This window comes from Vollenhovia emeryi, unplaced genomic scaffold, assembly GCF_000949405.1.
Source record: "Vollenhovia emeryi isolate VEMERY1.0 unplaced genomic scaffold, V.emery_V1.0 DF939136.1, whole genome shotgun sequence".
NCBI classification, from domain to species: Eukaryota; Metazoa; Arthropoda; class Insecta; order Hymenoptera; family Formicidae; genus Vollenhovia; species Vollenhovia emeryi.
The window spans coordinates 43,026-63,720 of record NW_011967230.1 but is presented as its reverse complement, the minus strand read 5'-3'; the positions used below and the strand labels follow the sequence as shown (position 1 = coordinate 63,720).

Here is a 20,695-nt window from a genome sequence, read left to right as displayed (position 1 = left end):
TTTTTTATCGACTCGTAAACCCGGGTAGACTTTTGTCGCGACTCAATCGAAGAATTGAATCGATTCCCCCGAAAAGGTGTGAGGGACATGCACTATAAAGAGGCACGCGAAATATATACATAATCGTGTGGAAATATCTGGAGAATGACGGAAGTTCGCCGAGTGTATGTTCGATAGCGTCGTCAATTAAGTCTCTCGCTATTTCGCCACATTCGATCATTATTGCGTCATCTACTCGCGCGGCTCATCATTAAATATTGCTTAGTGTTTATTCATATAATTGCGAACTCAGCCAGCCGAGCTCATTTGCGATTACCGACGTATTCAAATCATGGGCGATCTGATACGTTTTAATGAGCGGAATACTGCCGTGATGTGCTTAATGCTCGACAGCCAGATAAATTTCAGCCGAGGAAAGAAAGCGTGACCGAGCCAACATGTTCAGGCGCGTTTATTTTATCGATAGGAGCAGCATTTAATATAAACGTTGCCGCTGCGGTGGCTTTGTGTACACAGTACGCGCGCTACGTGGTTCCTTAATTAATGCAGCAGGTGCTAATTGACTGCACTAATTCGGCTCTGGGACAACGTTCTCGCCAAAGGAAATTCGCTAAATCATTTGAATTGCGCCAGAATAGTAAATTGGGGCTAGAAGTGTGATGAGTAAAAAAATTAGGCATAATTTTAACATGTTTAATTTCCAACATTATAGGTTCGGCGGTTTAAACCAATTATATGGGATTAAATATTTAATTCGACATTATTTATAAGTATGACAGATAGCACCATAGACATAGTAATACTAGACCGAGCATGTTCTCTTTTAAGCAATGAAGTCTTTTCATTCCTCTCGTTAGAAAGAGAAAAGTGGACGGCACCTACTTTCTATCCTTTTCTACCTGCATGAGCCTCAGGTCTGGCGTCTCATGCTCGGTCTAGTATTACTATGTCTATGGACAGAACTCTAGTATTGCGCGGTAGATAAGTGAAAAACATTATTTTAAATCGGCAATTCGTTACTCTCTCACTTGAAGCAAACTTCTCGCAAGATTTCAAGACAAGTATTTTATATTCTACGCCCGGTGTTTTTATATCAACGAGATGGTAATTTCGCACGCGAAATTATTTGCACTGAGTATATAAGATCGCAGGATCACCGAGATTTCAGTCTGAACGATGTGTACTGTAACGTTGTTTTCTACAGATTGTCCTCCTCGGGATGCTGGGCGTTGTACTCCAAGGCTCTTAGGATGGCTTCAGGCACCGGAGGCGCGACCGGCAAATGCTCACCACCGGGATGAAAACCGTTCTCATCGGCAATGTAGCTCAGGACGATGGGGTTGCCATCGGGATCGGTGTAGCTGAAGGATCCCTGAACGCGATTAGCGTCCTCGTCTTTGGAGATCTTGGTGAGCTGGCCCTGCTCCTGCACCTGGATGCCATTTCCGGTCTGGTAGCTGTAGCTGTATGAACCGTCCGGATTCGGTCCGTCCATGCTCGAAGCCACGATGGGGATGAAATCTTGTCCGAAATTCGGGGGCGCGGCGAGCGCAGCCACTGCGAGCACGCAGAAAAGTGCGGCGGTCTGGAAGAAATTGCTTTTGCGATCAATACGGGAGGGGGAAGAAATGTTCCTTGCAGGAACATGGAATTTTATTAGACGGATTGTGTAACATCTTGCAATTACAACGCGTCAGAATTCGATTCTTGCGTTTGCGGCACAATCGGCGTTTAATATAATAATTCTCGGCAGCAGTTCAAAACGAATTCGTTTGCCCATGTGGCGGAAACATTTGGCGTTTTTCAATTAAAAAGTGCACGATAAAAATTGTAAGAAAAGCAGCAACAGCGTGAGTCGGTAATTTCTTCATTCAATTTCGTTAAGACTTACCAAGGCGTTCATGATGCTGATGGTGGCTGGCGTGTCCCGTTATAAAATCGAAGCAGAGGAGACGCCTTTTATATATATACTATTGCCGAAACCTTGCTAGATACGAACATCTCCCTCTTATTAATAGTTTTCTAGCCAATATGTTGACACATACGTACGTTGCGACATTTTCGATGAAACTGATAGTGGGGCGCGACGCCCAGACGACCGCAAAATTAGCAGTATAATACCTCCTGAATAAAATTCGTGTTTATCGAAAGTCTCTCGAAGTTTACGCGAAAGTCGAATGTATTCAGAAATATCAGGGACCCCACACACACGCGCGCGCCCACACACGTTCGAGAATTCTTTCTCCAGTTTTCGAACTGTCGCTCTACCTGGAATGTCAGATGACCGATTACGCGAGAGATTTTTCATTTGTCATTATAATTACTGATGAATATACGGCCAATAAAAATCCTTAATATTCACCTTGCGTTTGCGAAAGCAAATTCGTGTGTATCTCAACCGAGTCTGCCCCTTCGGGGATCACAAAGTAAGCACGTGTGGCATGCGCTTACCTAAGGCTGTCAAAACCCGAGATCAGCGTAGCCAAAATAGCTGCGTGTTTATAGATAAACTGAATAGACTGTTTTCGAAAATTAATTAAAGATTAAGAAATAAAATAAGTGCAGAAACGACCTTTCTGGCACTTCTTTATTATATTATAAATTCACAACGTTTCGGCCAGTAATACGGGTCCCTCTTCAGGCAACAAACTTACATAAGTACCCGCAAATGTCTGAAGAACAGAAAAAAACTATATGTAAGCTAGGAGAATATACGGTCTTACGTAGCAGGAGTTAAAATTAAAATTAAGTATTTTTTTTATATATAAAGTAAAACATAAAAATAGAAGAAAAACATATAATTTGGTTGACCATATCTGGCAATTTTAATGATTTAGTATCGCTACGTTTCGACCATGGGTTTTGGTCCTTTTCAAGCGAGTGTAACTGTGTTAATCGTGCATAGGATCATGTGTATTTAGTGGTGTTGCGAGGATGGTCATTATAATCCTAAAATATTACGTGAACTTATCTTGAGCACTGACAAAACATGACTGCTCAGGACCAAAACCCATGGTCGAAACGTAGCGATACTAAATCATAAAAATTGCCAGATATGGTCAACCAAATTATATGTTTTTAATTTTTGCTGGCGACCCTGAAGAGTTTCTGATTAGTTTATAAAAATAGAAGCTTACACGATTCGTCAAAGTTAAAGATATAAAATTATGTCAAACGTAAGAGACTTCTCTGAACAACATGGCTACACTGACAATGAGAAAAATGTCCGATTGAAATATAATCAGATAATCCAATTACATAATACCAAACGGATATAGCCAATTAAATTGTATATCCGATAAAAAATATGATCGGTTTTTCAATATAATTTCATCGGTAACTGCATTTCATCGGATAATTTTCATCGGATGTATCGATAATTTAATCGGAAAACGTAATCGGAAAAATTAACCGCCGGAAACACTATTTAATTGGTTTATCCGATAGAAATTTTTCTCAGTGTAGTCGAAACGTTGTGAATTTATAATATAATAAAGAAGTGCCGGTAAGGTCGTTTCTACATTTATTTTATTTCTGAATTTCTCAACTGGCGTCAATAAGTTGCTGTTGAATAATTAAAGATTAGTTTATGGAAGTTAAATAAATTGCTGGTTAAGAAAATTCAGAACGTGGCTCAAGATCCGACACTCGTGCGCGCGTTTGAAGGGTAACTTCATCGCACTGAACATCACTCTGTAAAATATTGAAGGCGACAAGGTAAATCTCGCAAGGCAAACACGCCAGCCACAAAGGATTATCCTTCGCGCGGAGGCCGGGAGAAAGATAAAATTTCCCTCCGCTAAGTCGATCATAAATTTTTCTCTTAGCGGAGAAGCGCGGGAACCGCCTAATACGATGTCAGTTTTCGCCGCATTCCATTGACCCGGTGATCCCGTTGTGTGAGTTTTCGTTACTTCGCGCACACCGTTCGTAAATTCAGCCAGCGTGTAACAAATCCGTGGATCCTTGACGGGCGCAACGTAAGCCGAATACGCAAGTTCATTTATCATTTATCATGACCGTGCGACAGGATGATTGCGCTACTGCATTCTCGGCTATTTTCCCGGATAAAATATATTCCCGTTTTACGAGAAACGCTTTGTTATCTTCGGCGTAATTTAAATATATCAGGTACAATTTATATATACTTTATGGAATCGCGTAAAATTACAGAAAGACGAAACGTGTCGCGATTCGCTTAATCAGTCGAGTCGCTTTCTTTTCGAAGACTACAAATCTCTAATACGTATCTACGATTGTGGATTTCTCGGGTAGAAAAAGAGGTCATAAGTCGAAGGACTCGTGTCGGCACGAACATATCCTTTCGGACAGTAGCATCTGGATCCTTTCTCTTGAAGTATAAGCAGATACACGCGAAAACGAAAGTCTTTGATGTAACCGAGTCGCACACACGCGCAGGCGAGATGATCGGGAGACACGAATTCGGTAATGGAGGTCAATGCCTGATCCTCGATGATGCAGCCTGGGATGCAATTATCTCATGTTGGTACATCCAACTTCGCTCACGAAGAAACACTAAACCGTCCAATTGTAAAAAGTGGTGTACTTTTATTTTGTATTTAAATAAAAATTCTGGTTGTCCTAGCTGGCAGCAAGAATATAGTTCGCTAAATAACGCAGTATTTCGTGTCGCATACTCGAGAAGACTTTACCTTTATAAATTTAAATTAGATTATAATTTTTTGCCATGTTTGATGTTTCAACATTAAATTGTTTGACTAGCTAGTTTTAATCGTCAAATTTTTGCCGAAGTAGAAGCTATTTAAAATTAGCAGAGGAAATAAGCCGTTCTGTTTATTCTCGTATCCTTGAAGTTTAATTTATGAGAATTTCAAGGTTTTTAATTGCTTATGATTCAGGGATTGTTTACGAGTGTTTCTTTACAAGAATCTCGCGAATCTTAAGGAATTGATTAAAGAGTTCCTGAGTCGAAGTCAGAGCCAAAAATTTTCATTGAAAATTTCTTGCATAGTGCTTTAGTCTGAAGGGAAAGAAATTTGAACGACTCGAATTAGAGGCTTTTACGATTGAATTTATAGAGTTCTTGCAAAATTTTTACAGCGTTTTTACGACACTGTTCCGTCGCTCGAAGTTAAAAATATTAACGCATTTTAATGCCGGATTACTAAAAGCATCTCTCAAAGAAATATAAAAACAGATCTGCCCCATTTTTATGTGTTAAATTTTTCTTCGGCACAAAATCTTATCCTAATTTACGAAGAATGCACATTAATTATTTTCGATGGTTACCGTCATCAGTTTAGATCCATTCTCGACGAGAGCCGCGACCGAAACGTCAGTTTGAGTCATCTAGCTGATTTCTTGCAGGATTTCTTGCCGATTTCTACCGATAAAGCAGAATTGGGACTCGAAAGATCTCTTGCGAGGCCTTATATTTCGAATGAAAGATAGTTATAGCGAAAACAAATGAAATCGAGTATGTCGTATCGCTAATAAAATCTACAAGTCTCCTTTCTCTTTGGAAATTGAGTATTAACGATGCTAACAGTAATCATGATTGTATTTGTCATTTCTGACGCCGACTGGATGTTAACGATCATAAGAAGTCAGAGAGTAAGTGAAAGGTACCATAGATCGCGCCACGAATGAAAGATGAAATTTTAATATATCTCTGTAATAATAAAATTGATTTTTTTAAATATATAATAAACTGTCATATTTTCTTGTGAAGAAAATCGTAGAACCCTAGTAAATACCAACTAACAGTTATATAACGTCAATATTATCCCAGCGAACACCAAAGTATATAACATCAATACAACATCAATGTAAATGTAATATATAATAACACGCGTGTTATATTACATTTACATTGATGTTATGTAACTGTTACTTTGGTGTTTGCTGGGATAATTTCTTCTACTCAACAACGTAACTGTTATGTACAATATGTGTATTACATTGACATTTATATTGTTGAGAAATGGTAATATTGATGTTATGTAATTGTTAGTTGATATTCACTGGCACAAGGATATTTCACAATCTATGTACATACAACACGAATTAAGAAATACAAGTTACCATAAACAAATGAAATGAATGAACAATTAACGTTCCCCGAGGCATTGCTGATGCACTGATCTTCTCGGTCTTCTTTTTAGGATCTAACAGGCTATTAGAAATAGAATTAGCCGAATAATATATTAAGTTAGTAAAAAACTGAACTTTATCTGCTTCGATTTAAAAGCAGATCTTTCTTCTTTTTCCTTCATCAAATTGTTACAATTCTCTTGTTCATCTTCTCGCGTTCAGCGATACAGTACGATTTTATACACTGAAGAAAACTTTTCGCTACTGTAACTAATCATGATTTGCTATAAATATTTTACTGCATTAACTATAAATTTCTAAGCTACAGCAAACGGTTTGCTGTCTTACGTAATACAACAGGCACAGTAGCAAAGTATTAGCGATCATAATTAAATATTAACTGTCCATATTTTACAACTGAAAGTTACCCATGCAATTTTCAGCTACGGTAGCTACTTTTTCCGTGTACACGGAAAAAATGATGTACTAACAAAATCAGTGTAATTGAAATAAAGTCGTTAAAACATCAGTATTAATGAATGAGAAACGTCGGGTTGTCTTAATAATCTGGATATTTAGTTCGATGCTTAAAATTTAAATCCATAGCAAACACAATTGAGTGGATTATTTATGCTTGTGGCAGCCCGTGACGTTAACGTTTAATTCAAGCAACCTCGGTTGTTTTTAATTCAACAGCATTTGTTTCTCCGTGTAGGATCTAAGAAACTATCAAACCAGAGTTAGGCAAATCTACTCATCAAGTTAGTAAAAAAATTGGGATTTCTTATCTGTTTAAGAGCAGCTCCTTCTTCTTCTTTCTTCAAGATCGCGTTCTCTCGTTCATCGTCTCACGTTCAACGATTAGATTTCAGCGGGCTAGATGAAAATTATGCCGGGATATTTGGATAACGGAGTACCCTCTCTCGCGTCGCAACTGACTGACCAGTGGCGCGAAACAGGGTTTCATATTTCGCGTCATTCGATAATTTCGTGAGGTACCATTTTTCATCATAGCCCTCCTCTTTCTCTCTGCACCGGGTACGTTGGCCGAACACGCACGCCGGACATGTCTATCCGCGAAGTATCGGGTGATGAATTGTCATGGGGTCCGCCGTCCGCGGCTCCTTAATCACCCGACTGCGTAACAGTCCGTTGAAGCAACTCAAGTGGAGTTTGGCTCATCTGCCGCCGTGAAAGTAAAAATGCCGCGCCGCAGTATTTGGGTTAGTGGGAATGGCCTCCTCTCCGCGGCACGAAATAATGGCGCGTCTTACTCCATTACGTGGAGCGGGAGAAACAAGACCTCCGAGCGTCGGTCAGTCGCGATTAATTGGCCGTATATCTTTTTTTTTGTAATGAAAACTCGAAGCAACGACGGAGTAATGAGTATTAATAATTATTAACATATCCCGTGCATCTCATGTTACATTCAGTATAAAGGTACAACTCTTATACCATTATTATCATATTGTGCGCCACAATATTGATACGTTAATAGTATAATATGTAATATAAACATATTGTAGTGTAGTAATGTATTATAACTATATATTAATTTGGATAAGATGTAAGTGTTATTCTTGCTATTTTTTACGAAGGTAACCCGTCCTTTAACTTCGATCCGCTGACCTCGCGACTAACAACGCGATTGAGCGATCTTTGTCCACGCGAAGGACGCGTCTTTCTTCGACGGTCTTGAAATCCCGTGAACAATCAAGCATATGCTGAGGTAGCTGCGCAACTTGTCGTTCATTTGCGTCACAATCTGCGCCGAGCCTATTCGGGATTAATTTAACAAGCGTACCTATCGTATCCGCGTCTTGAAATTCGGCAGAGAGAAGACTAACGAGGACGCAAAGGCGGGTACTGGCGCGCAATTAATTTGGAAATTAGAGACCGTGTGTACGCACGGTTTAATTTCATTGCGAAACACATTGCGAGGCGCAAAAAGGAGAAGGAGGGAGGGGGAGGCGGAGGTGGCGGTGCGGCGAATCTTATCGGGATTCTATTAGGCGTCTAACATCGTTGCTCCTGGGCGGATCCTGACCTTCGACCATCCGGCGACTCGAGTAAAAATCACACGGTCGCAATTGTTACGCAGCCCAATCTCCCGGAGATGCTCCCGGAGGTGATCCATCGGCAACCTTGACGCTAAACAACGGCGATCAGAGACGTTAGGCGAATTCGCTAGATACACATCCTACACGGAAAGAAAGATGTAGTTGCCCAAAAACTGTATGTAGCAACTAAATTTCAGTAATTGTAAAATATAGACAGCTAATATTTAGTTGTGGTAGCTAAATATTTTGCTACTGTGTTATATTAGGTGTAACAGCAGGCCGTTTGCTGTGGTTTAGAAATTTACAGTTGTAGCAGCGAAACATTTTTAGCAAACCATGATTAGCTACTGTAGCAAACTTCTTTTCAGCGTCAATTTAGTACAGAAGTAACTCATCACTCGTTACTATCGACGTGGTTCCACCAAGTTGGGATTAATTGTCGTTCGATTCAATCGTCGCTCTTTCCCTGTGCTTTCCTAACGTAAGGCTCTAAGCACATTCCTCGAGAAGGATGATGCCTTTTACTCTTTCGAAGACTTAAACGCGTATGTTTTACCTAATTAATATCCGTGTCCGCCTGATAGTAATGACCGTTCAATAACTGCTCGCGTGGTGTTCACCACGTGTTCGAAGGTCGCGCGATAGCCCGCGGGCGGTGTTACTCAAAACTGAAAGTTACCGTTGCTAAATAATATTATTATTTTACGATACCATCGGCGTGTGCACGTTGTAAATCTCTCAAGAGACAAACGTTAATGCGTGTCCACAGATAATTCACAGCCTCGCTCCTTCCCAAATAATTTCTCTCAAACAATTACTCCGCGAATGCCTGGCGAACACGTTCTCCACGCGCGCGCGCGTCGTTAATTTACCTTCCATTTCCACTTATCTCCAGTTTTTCCATCTTCAAATTGTGTACCTTCCGTTGATTTACTTTCTCGCACATTTGCGTAACGCGTAAGCTTAATTTATCGCGGGAATATCTTCTCTCTTCCTCCCTTGTCTCGTACACAATAAAATAATTTACGCAATAATAATTTTTTTAATGTACACGATACATTTAATATGCTAATACATATTCTTTTGCATATTAAATAATCCTTTCAATAATAATTCGTTATAATTATAATATAATAGTGACGTAAATATAATTAAAAATTAACCAGGGAATTTCGATACAATATATCGATAAGAGATGTTAATTTCCGAAAGAAAAAGTTAAACACAACGATAAATATACTCTTTCGCGCTTTTGAATTATATAATATTTCGAGCGAAATAAAATATATGCATTTATAATACATACCGTTTAACACAGAGATACATGTCATTTGCATCCGATAAGTTGCCACTTCCCGCTACGCCGGCTAAATTATTTTGCGACCTGCCCGGCCATGAGTTCAGCCAGTAGAATAAACGCGCGGAATAATGCCGTGCGGCACAAGCAATCTGTAAATGGTGACCAAGCGAGTTACGTGTCGTCGCGAACGGTAGCAAGGATGGTTTGACCAACCTAATGATCGTTCTTTCACTTGTGCCGCGAGCGTAGGTTAATATGTACCTACTTACGCGAGAAAATTAGCGGCACTTACGTGTTCACGACACGACGAAGACGATTCGTGAGACACTCACTGTACCTTTGGAATTTCTGACTCAACAGGCACGTGCGAGACGTTCCTTCATTAACTAATGTACGAGAGAAATATCGCGAGTGTCATACGGGAGTAGCTACAGTAGTCCAATCTAAATACGATGATTTATATTGATATCTTACTGATGATTTATATTGATATCCTACCGCGCGCGATATGTTTTTAACATATCATGAATATGTGGATTTCTCGATGGTCACAGTTGTCCTTTAGCACAGGTGTATCGGTCTGTTTTTATGTTCCAATGACGTGTTCATCGTCGCCCGTTGCATCTTTTTGGGCGAGAAAAAAACTCTGTCATGACTTCATCTGCTTTTAGCAGCAACTGCGATATCTTCCTCTGCTTTGCATTTTGAAAGATCTCATGTATAATTAAGACAGAATTTTTTCCTCGAGTGTATGTTCAGGAATGTCAGAACTGTTACATTTTATTAATCATGATTCAGGCGATTATGGTTATAATGGTCACACAAGGGATTATTTGAAAAGACTTGCAACACTATATAAAGTTTTTTTTCCACATGAAACCGCATAATTACAAAATGTCATACAGAAATACTCCCTTAAATATCGCTGCTTTTAAAAAATTACCACAAAATTCTGTCTCTATTGTATTGTACTGAAAGCTTTAAGTGACCTATTTTAAACATTTTCCAATAATTTATTATATCTCGGAATTAGAAATTAAATTATTTATATTTTTGGAATATATTGGAATTAAGCTAAAAATTTTGTTTGTGCGCTAGGAAATTTTTTAGATAAATAATAAACGTGAAAAAACTTTACATAAAATTTTCATATTTTCGTAGTCTTCATTATTATTTAAAATATTCATTTTTTGAGGCAATTAAAATTAAAAAATAGATATTTCACGTGATAATTAATATCGCGATATATTCAAAATGAACTCTACATTGCTAATTAATGCTGACAAATCACAGGTAGTAAATGTAAAATATGAAAAATGGTAAAGATAAATTCCTGACTGAGAAATGAAATCGTGATTATCAATAAAAATCACAAAAAACTTTTAGCATTATGCATTCTTTTAAGGATAAAAATATTTATCAGCATGGGTACATAAAAATCTCCCCCCCAAAAAAAAGAATATGTGCATGAATAATTTTGTGAAGAAGATATACTCGTTTTTAAGTATATACAGAGTATATAGAGAAATATTCAACGTGTATGCATAGAATAGTTTCCAAAAATACAAGAAACATAAAATATATATTATCGGTGGAATGAAGTAAATCGAGTTTTTCTTTTTCTACAGAATATCACAGAAAAATATTTTATTTTGACATTTTTTAAATTGAGCTATTTTATGACATTTTTATGATATCCGCAGTGACCTCATTCTTGATTGTATATTTGATTTATACTCACACATTTGCGAATTCTTAAAATACGAATCATTCATCGAATGCAGTTAGCATTGGCGGCAACTCGTCCGGTAATTGTCGTCACTTTTAACTGCAATTTCTGACGTGGGGCTGTTAAAATGCATGCTATTTTTTTTTCCACGGTGACAGAATCATTTAGTTTCTATTCTAAGCGGATGAGTTCACCTCTTTGCTAAATTGAGATGTCGACCTTTTGATGTTTTAGGCACACGTATGACTTCAAAGTCCTCCGGAGGAGATAAAATTGCGTGCGTGTGCGTGCGTTCAGCTCATCCGCAAAATTCGGATGTGTACTACGGCTCATTCGAGTGGGGGAACGAACAAGGGGACCCAGGGGATGGAGGGGAGTCTAAATAAGGTATTACCAGAAGGTCCCCGAATGTTCGGGTGGAGGATATATAAAGCGGAAGACGTGCATGAGATGTTAAGTCAGTGCATGAGAAGCTTCCGAGTTGCAGCTTCAGGGAAAATAAAATATATCTTTGTTTTTTCGACATGAATCCTCTGGTGAGTTTGAGTTTTGTGCGAATGAAGGACATTACGTAACGCAGTGGCACGGGATATCCGTAGACGTGACCTCGAATCTGCGGTATTTTTGTACTTTGAGTGGCTTTTGTAAATCAAAGCGGTTTGATTAGACATAGAGACTCGGTCAGACAATCGTATAGTGCAAAATTTTTATTTTCTGTTTAAAATATAATCAACTATCCTGCTAAACTATTTAATTTTTACTACTCATAAACTGTGCTAGTTTAATTTCGTAAGTTAAAATGAATAAGAACAAGTGTTACAATAAATCTTACAAGACGCATAATTAATGTAAAAAGTAAGCCATATAATTAGTTTGTTTTCTACATTTTATCTTTATAAAGTTTTCTTCTAATGATAAAAAGATATTTAATCGAGACGTCAAAATTTCTGGATTGATCAATATAGTTTATTGCAATGCGATGGATATTATAAATTATTAAAGGGAGACATACTTCCCCACATTACGTAAGATACTGTGTAGGATGAAAATAGATCATGTTAACAATAATTTTGTTCTTTCAATACTCTATTATATACTTATCGGTAAAATTTCTTTATTTTAACGCGAAAACAAACTTAAAGTTTACAATACGGACGCAAAGGATCTTAAAATTCTTCGTCTTCCCAGGTAATCGCTTTGTGCGCCCTCGTGGCAATGGCGGTCGCCGCCCCCGTCGACAACACCAGCCCGATCCCCATAGTCAAGCAAGCCTTGGACGGGCCCAACCCCGACGGAGCTTACAACTACAGCTACGAGACCGGTAACGGTATTCAGGTTCAGGAAGAAGGTCATCTCAACAATGCCGGTACCGACAGCGAGGCCCTGGAGGCACACGGCAGCTACAGCTACACTGGCGATGACGGCCAGACCTACCATGTCTCGTACATAGCCAACGAGAATGGATTTCAGCCAGAGGGTGCTCATTTGCCCATTGCGCCCCCGGTACCACCTCACGTCCTGAGGGCCCTTCAATACATCGCCGAGCATCCCGAGCAGAACGAAGAACATCACGAACGAAAGAGCGCCGAATGAAAATGTATGACGGAAAGAGAATATAGGATCGACGAGTCTCTCGAGAAGATGAGGCAATTGGGAGAGGCCTGGCTGGGAACTGATCGTCATCGTCATCAATCCCCGTGTAGACCGGCGGCTTCGACAGACTCGGCCCTTCGCGTCGTAATTATTTCCATATTTATGCGCGCTTGTATAAATTTTTCATTTTTTTTTTGTACAACATCTGTATACGGACAGAATCCCGATGATATGCTGTAAATAAATTTCGTTGATGTGCAAGTTTTGTTGGCGCTTATCAGAGGTGGGATGAGTGGACAGACGAAATGCTCATCAATCACGTTAACGATATTTTTAACGAGAGGCGCGTTAGCGAGGCGCTGGGACGTTTATAAAGTTGCGGAAAGTTTGGTGCGCGGTGCGCAAATTTCTTCGTGCACAGTACTTTTTCTTTTTACAAGAGAATCTTTTATGTTCTATTAATTTATGGAGATATGGTATCTAGTAATTAGCGTCTCTATCACGAATGTTAATCGTGTCTTCTGACATTTGAGTTTTGCGTGACGTCAAAAAAAAAATCCTATAGACGCAATTCCATAGACGAGATAAATTTGCACGGAACACGCTATGTCATTATTTAAATTTAAATGATCAAGGACAAAATTTACATGACCAAATTATAATAATGCGCGTATAAGAAATGAATAAATGCAGTCCATTTGTTGCCTTCGCTGCATTGTGAACAGCTTAGGAATAACGGATGGTTGCTGACTAAATTTGTTCGACGGAACTTATATTTTAAGAAGAGGCAGGCACGTGTAAAAAAATGAAGCGCGCTTATCAAATAATCTCAGTGTACGTGTATATACTCACTTATTTACGCCATTGTTTACACACGCTTGAATGTTACATGACGAATGTAGATCATCCACTTCAGTTCTCGACGACAATAACAAAAGGAGTGCTTATATAATAAAACGAAGATTCGTCTCTTTAATCTTAAAAATAATTTTTTCCATATGCGTTTGATTATGAGATCATGCGCAAACTACGAGAAAGCATACGATAATAGAACGAGCCGCTATTATCCGTAGAACCGCCCCTGATACGGGGATGCTGTAGAAAGAAAGCAGCTCCCAACAGGATCCGTCTCTGCTGAGACAGTGCTCTCGGGAATGTTTATAAAAAAACAGTAAAAAAAATTGTTAGACGACATTAGGCTGGCAGATGATTTATTTGTTTGATTCCGACGTTTCGACCACACGGGTTGCGGTCCTTTTCGAGGAATTTGATAATAAATATTACGTCATCGATATTAAATTAAAAACGGAGGTTTGACATCCATTGACGCCCAGATCCCACATCCATTGACATCATCTGATGTCCTACTGCGGTCGTTACGTCGGATGGATGTACTTTCGAACACAGTTCTCCGAGTGACGCCCAGAGATAGATATTAAACCTCCGTTATTAATTTAACATCGATGACGTAATATTTATTATCAAATTGCGTGAAAAGGACCACAACCCGTGTGGTCGAAACGTCGGAATCGAACAAATAAACCGTCTGCCGGCCTAATGTCTAACAATTCTGTTTACTGTTAATTAACTACTGGCGATTCACATTCTTTCGTAATTTTTATAAAAGTATGGAAATTTTTATTTCAAATGCGTATCGTACGAAATCGGCAAGAGGGACAGGCAGTGGCGTTGGACGGACTTAACGTTACTTAGCGCGCGCGCGCGCGCGTTCGCGTTCAATTTCGTTTATTCGAGGATAATCGGTACTGGCGATTGTCGTGGGGGACCGCGTTCTGGGTCGGATTGTCCTTCTCGAGTGGTTCCGGGGTGGTGGGCTGCTTGGCGATCCACTCGAGGGCACGCTGGATCGCCGGCGGGATCGGCGGCGGGGTGGGGATGTGAGTGCCGGACACCTGGGTGCCGAACTCGTCGGCGGTCCAGCTCATGGCGATGGGGGTACCGTCCGGCGCGTTGTACTGCACGGAACCCTGAATCAGCTGCGTCTCGTCGGAGGTGCCGGCGTACTTGCGGCTGCCGCTCTCCCGCTGGAGTATGCCGCCCGCGGTCTCGTAGGCGAACGAATAATGTCCGCGGGTGTCGCCGAGATCGCGCGAGTAGCTCACGATCTTCTCCGGCTCCTGGAAGTATTGGCCGTGGACCAGCCCGAGGAGGGCCGCTAACAACTGAAAGCAAAGAGATGTAGAGTCAGTATTCTTCTCTTCTCATATCTGGTACACAGACAATAAGGATATTCTTCTTTTGAAAATATGTTTCATGTTTAGCTTCAACGTGAAAGTCTTGAAATGAAATTGTATTGCGTTAAAGGATGAAAAACTTACTTGAATGAGGCGATTTTATAGAATTCAATCAAGAAAATATATGCTTGTTATTTAAGAATAGTTTTCTTGAATGGAAAGAAAACGAAATGGATAGCAATTAACATATCTTCAAATCGAGGATGATAATGATTAAGATGATTTTATTGTCCAAATAATTATATGTATTCTTAAAGTGACAATTATAATATTTAAATATGACTGTAATATCGTTGGAATGTAAGATTATTAAATGCTTCTACGGAGATTGCAGATTGTTGCATATATACAAAACAATGAACGCGTTAATTCAAGTCTATAAGAGTTGATCTGACACTTTTTTTTCTGTGTACCTCTAAGAAATTGTTTCTATGCATTAAGAACATATTTTCGCGAGTCTTCAAATCAATACGCAGCATTCGTTTAAAAAACGATCTTGCAGCAACAATTTTCTAAGTACGAAAAAATAACTGAGGTATACATATAAATGAATGGCCAATACTGCGAAATCGCACGTGTTTTGTATTTAGTCAATTTAAATAACAGTAATAGAATTTCTATCTGAATTGTTAGCGAATGTCAAGAAGAAAGTCTTTCTGTGGCACCCATGCGTTATAACGTTTGATTGTGGTACATAAACAGTTAGATTCCTTACAAAGATTGTTCTAGCTATGGTACCGAAATCCATTTTTATCCAATGTGAATGATTAGTATTTAGTCATGAAATCTAAACTTTTTAGAAGACCAAGTAGAGGGGTATACTTAAAAAATCACTAGTGACGAATAAAAATTGAAATAAAATTTCTTGTTGATCCAACTGGCAATATATATATTCCCAGTTGGGTCAACAAGAAGTTTTATTTCATCGTTTAGAAGATTTTACTATAATGTTACCGCTATAAATTGTGTAGGCTACAAGCAATTTTCTAACGGATACACGAAACAGCGATAAATTTTTGTTGCGACACCTAGAAATCTGCCTGCATTGGCATGACATTCTTTTGAGTGTTAGCTATCCACATTTTGTTCAAATTTATTATGATGACTTGACTTTATAAAATGTGGGATTCATAAAGAGATTTTTTTAAACATTACACGTTCTATGGTTTCATGTACAGTTTTTATTAGTCATTCATTAAAAGAATACGAATTTGTTTTTACAATTTTTTAAATATCCACGTCAATCGTTAATCTGTATACATATTCTATTCAGTTTGCAATAATTCAAAATTGAGATTTGCGCAATTCTCGGGCTAAGAAGCTTATCATCAAAAATGATTCGAGCAGTTGATTGATGATTTCTCGGACGTCATTACCGAGTTAATTACATCATCGCGGTAAATGAATAACGGACGAGGCGTTATTTTCAGGACGAGGCGACGATAACACCGGGCGTCCTTCTCGGCGACGGATTCGCGCTCGTAGCTGCTCGAGTGATAAATACGCAGACTTTCCGCGACGAGCGTTTACGACTCACACTAAATTCACTTTTATAGACTTGTCGAAGGCGTGAAGGGCCGCATGAAACAATGGAGGAAAGTGGCCGGCGTTATCTCGCGAATATTTCAACGGACACGCGCGCGAATCAATCGGAACGATTTCATTTGAGCGGAGCGAAAGATCGGGACGTGCTGTCTCCATCTCTAGAAGGTACTCTGGGTGTTGGTGATGGTGCACGGCCGCGACGTGGAGAACCGGCGCGCGTCTGCACACCAGGTGCTTTAATCCTCGTCATGTTTGTAAAGCCGCCGGAGATACCTTTCCCCGCGAAAGGTCAGGCCAAGATGAATGTGTCGGTAGGTAGGTCGCGATTGCGATCGGTTAGGGGAACGGGAGGGTACCTCGCACGCTAATGACGCCGTATTACGTTGCTCACGAACGAACGTGACTCTTTCCCATAGCCATGGGTCCTCGATTAGCATCCGATGACCGAGACCGATTCGTTTTGTGCCGGTCCAGCATTCCCGCCACCGTTCACCGTGCGGCGCGAACAATCGATGTAAATGAGCGCATCCCCTTGATGTAATGAATCATAATCTTATACGGTTAATGTTATTGACAATATCAATAATTAATGAAATTAATAATTAATGTTAACTTAATAATCGCAATTTAGATTCAATATATTCAAAATTACCGAGTGGACAAAGATAATTGCATGACAATGCGGTATTATTCGGATGCTTGTTAGTAAAATGAAAGATATGTGTTAACGTTTAAACGTCTATCAGTTTACATTTTATGACGTTTTGCACTTTTGACATTCTATCGCGATTATCGCTCGCTCAACGCGCTTTTGATACGTTGATATAATGAGCGACTTGCGTGGGAAACTGACAGAATCCGCGGTAACATTGTTGATCAACAATGATATACCGCTAAGATGTCGTACAGATGCCTCGGATTAGTCAGCCAGCTTGTGCTTTCAACAGAGAAAGTAGACAATTAGAAAATATGTACGTGTATGCAAATTAACGGCTCGTTCGTCATGGTCGACGTCGGTCGTCGTCGGTGCAAGATGCGCGCGACAATATCGCCATTATGCGAGCTTCGCAGATTTAATGAGTTATGTAATTTAAATAGATTGCGCAATGTTGCAATGGCCGTTTTGCGCCGCGTAACTTTCGTGCGATGATGAATAGCCCCACCGTACGCACACGTAACGTTAAATCACGCACGGCCGATCATAAATATGTACGGGCGATCAACTTCGACTTCGCGATTTCGAGAAATCAACGATCGCGCGTGTTTATTGTTATGGAAATTAAACGCACCGAGTGTGACTAATGCGAAAATATATGCGAAAATTGAACGCGCTCGCCATGTTTTCGCGAAGGACTTGTCGCAAGGAGAAATTATGGCCCCGCGTTTTTATCGACGTAATTTTTTTTAACCGGACGATTTATCGTAGCTGCACGGTGGAATAACGAAAGTAGACCGGCACGGATAAATGACTTTTAAACAATAAATAAAAGGCATTGTTTAATAGCGCCAATTTGGGATGAATATATTGATGATGGCGAAACGAATACGAGCCCGAGGCAATCTATTTTACTCATATTGTCAAGGTTTAATGTAACGTTTAATATTATTATGAGAAGGATCAAATATAAAATGTTGTGCATATTTTATATCCGTAATTTATGTGTATTTCCCCGTGACCCAGATAAAGTAAAGCCTCGTAAAGTTACGAAAATGCAGTGGCACATCATACTTTATCTGCGCTACACATAAAAGCTTTTCCTTCTGAACAGAGTCCCAGTAAAATTACAACTTATATTCATGCATATGTTACGCGAAAGTTAGCTTCATGCATTCGTTAGGCAAAAATGTTATTACGTCTTTTCCACGTAAAACTGTACACGCAGATATCACCTTAATATCCGAGCGGCGAAGAAAGAAATAGCTTTGTCCAATTTCATTTTATTCTAATGCTTCCCCGATATTACTACGAACTGACTGTCGATCGTATTTGCCATAGAGAAGAAAAAGAGTATCATCGACTTTCCTGTGTATTTTTCGCTGTTTTCATAAATTATTTATTTCGCTACGTTCATCGCGAATCGAACGGACTGTATTACGGTTTGTAAATCCAAAGGTTCGTCATCGGAAATGAGTCAGGCGAGAATATTTGAATATTTTGGTCTCTCACGTGGGATCCAGGGTGGCCTTCGAGGAAGAGCAGCACTTACCAGGGTACGCATGTTGCTCGACGATGCTCGCGCGTTTATACGATCGCGGTGCGCGGAAAAGGAAACGGAGGAGCGTCCCCTGAGCCGAGTGGGTGCGTTTAAGCGGAATAGACGCTAGGCAAAGGAGGCAAGGCACCACGAGCAGCGGTCACATGTAGAGCTCTCGCCTCTCCCGATGGTTGCCGGCGTGAAGTTCGCGAGCAACTCTTGGACCGTTGGGGGCAGAGCCGACCTTTATACCGGCGCAGTCCACGCGATGCGGAGACGCCAGCCTTTACATAACCCGGGAAAGTTTATTTCGGCGCGGCCGCCTGCGTTGCTCCCTCTAAGAGCTCTAGATCGGGAGCGCGTCGAGCGGCACGACGCCACCCCCGTTCGGTTGCACCGGTGTCACCCGGTACCGCGCCACGACAGGTGCCCAAGGAGAAGTGAAAATCAAGATGTCAATTTCATATTGACCAAATTTATGTCATATTTTGCTCAGTATGACATCAAATTGACGCCGTCTTGACTTTTCATTTCTCCTCGGGTGGCCTCCACCTGCGCCCACCTATGGGCAACCCGAGGGGGGACGGGACCACCCGCGGGTACACCGGCGCGGCGCGCGTCCGCGACCACGAGCGCAATTGCATCTCCACGCCGGAGATTTTCCTCCTCGGTCGCAACGACGGTCCGCGCGGCTTGCAGTTCTCGCCCTTACGTAATGACACACGAGGCGACCGCCTTGCGCAACCTGCGGGCTCGGACTCGGCTACTTCTCCTTTTCGGTTGCCGCGGCGGCTCTGGACGGTCTCGCGGGATCGTCGTTACTTTTGGGTGCGTCGAGGATAAAGAAGAGAAAGAGATAGAATGAGTAGATGAATGATAAAGTCGAGAATGAGGGACAGAGAGAGAGAGGGAGAGAGGGAGAAAATGGATTCTCTTCTCGGAGAAATAATCTGGTTCGATTCTGTAATGTTTAATATTACGCTTCTGGCGTAATGTTTGAATTATTGGAATCGGTACGCTTGCGAGCTGAGGATTAAATGATGCAAACGCGCGTAAACGTTTCGTTTGTCGCGACAAGCGGGAAGATTAATTAATGCCTCTCTGAGCGCTGACGTGCACGCCAACGGCTAAAACGCGACGGCGACTTGTACGGATCAGCCAATGATTTACCGAACGATTTTACAACTGTTTTACGATCTTGTTAGATTCGAGACGGCCGTATATCGTCGTGACAGACCGGGAGACGACTCGTATAGTTTTTTTTTTAATTTTGCCAATCCCGCAGATTCCGCGGGAAAGATCTTCATGAAGCAATCAGAAGTCATATCACGTCGTTGGGATACGAAAGAGATTCGACGACGTTAGAGTGTCTCTTTTTTCATGCCATATGACGTAAGTGTTGTGTTGCGCCTCACGAGGAAATGTCGAGGCAACACCTTTATTATCATATAAATTTTGGGACGTACAATCGGTCTCGGAATAGAAATCTCCACTTTTCGACAAATCGCGGCGTCAGAGAGATGGGCGCGTTCGCGAGCCTAGACAATGACTGGGATTATTCGACTGGCGGATTGTAGAAATATTCCACGTAGGTTTTAATGTCAGATGCAAACGCGGCACGCGGCGCCCCATCGTGAAAGGCACACACCGGGCCCCTCGTGCGCCGCGATCCGAAAATTCGGCTTGGTCTTCGGATTCTGGACTTACGCAAATTAAACAGCGCGGCTCATCTTCTAGTGCAACCCTGGCCACGAGCGCGAGCTGCCTCTTGTCCCGTTTTTCGCGCCATTACGAATTTACAGCGAAGTTTCGACTATGAAACCAACGATCATGCCGCGACTGATAGAACGCAAATCTGAACGGTGGTTTGCGCTAAAATTTTCATCGCACGGATACTTTTCTTCTTGGAGCGCGAGCTCCCTCTTGTTCTATTCTTCGAGTCC

At 40.8% G+C, this 20,695-nt stretch overlaps 3 protein-coding genes across 6 annotated transcripts; 1 reads left to right on the top strand and 2 right to left on the bottom strand.

Moving 5' to 3' along the window:
• Positions 1 to 1,198: 1,198 nt before the first annotated feature.
• On the bottom strand, positions 1,199 to 2,510 carry LOC105567669 (endocuticle structural glycoprotein SgAbd-2-like). Its single transcript, XM_012022729.1, has one exon. The coding sequence runs from the start codon at positions 1,493 to 1,495 to the stop codon at positions 1,199 to 1,201; it is 297 nt and encodes a 98-aa protein (XP_011878119.1). The 5' UTR covers positions 1,496 to 2,510.
• LOC105567546 (cuticle protein CP14.6-like) lies at positions 1,331 to 13,731 on the top strand. 4 transcript variants are annotated; one of them, XM_012022480.1, is made up of 3 exons: positions 1,331 to 1,409; positions 11,399 to 11,551; positions 12,353 to 13,731. In XM_012022480.1, exons 2-3 carry the CDS (start codon positions 11,480 to 11,482, stop codon positions 12,755 to 12,757), a joined length of 477 nt encoding a protein of 158 aa, XP_011877870.1. In that variant the 5' UTR covers positions 1,331 to 1,409; positions 11,399 to 11,479; the 3' UTR covers positions 12,758 to 13,731. The 4 variants fall into 4 exon arrangements, with proteins under 4 accessions (XP_011877870.1, XP_011877873.1, XP_011877871.1 ...); XM_012022481.1 differs by lacking the exon at positions 1,331 to 1,409 and adding an exon at positions 9,577 to 9,826; XM_012022483.1 differs by lacking the exon at positions 11,399 to 11,551 and having other exon boundaries at positions 1,332 to 1,409; positions 12,353 to 13,728.
• Positions 13,732 to 13,876: 145 nt separating this feature from the next.
• LOC105567545 (endocuticle structural glycoprotein ABD-4-like) lies at positions 13,877 to 18,998 on the bottom strand. Its single transcript, XM_012022479.1, has 2 exons — positions 18,765 to 18,998; positions 13,877 to 14,940 (listed from the first exon to the last, which is right to left on the bottom strand). Exons 1-2 carry the CDS (start codon positions 18,774 to 18,776, stop codon positions 14,494 to 14,496), a joined length of 459 nt encoding a protein of 152 aa, XP_011877869.1. The 5' UTR covers positions 18,777 to 18,998; the 3' UTR covers positions 13,877 to 14,493.
• Positions 18,999 to 20,695: the final 1,697 nt, after the last annotated feature.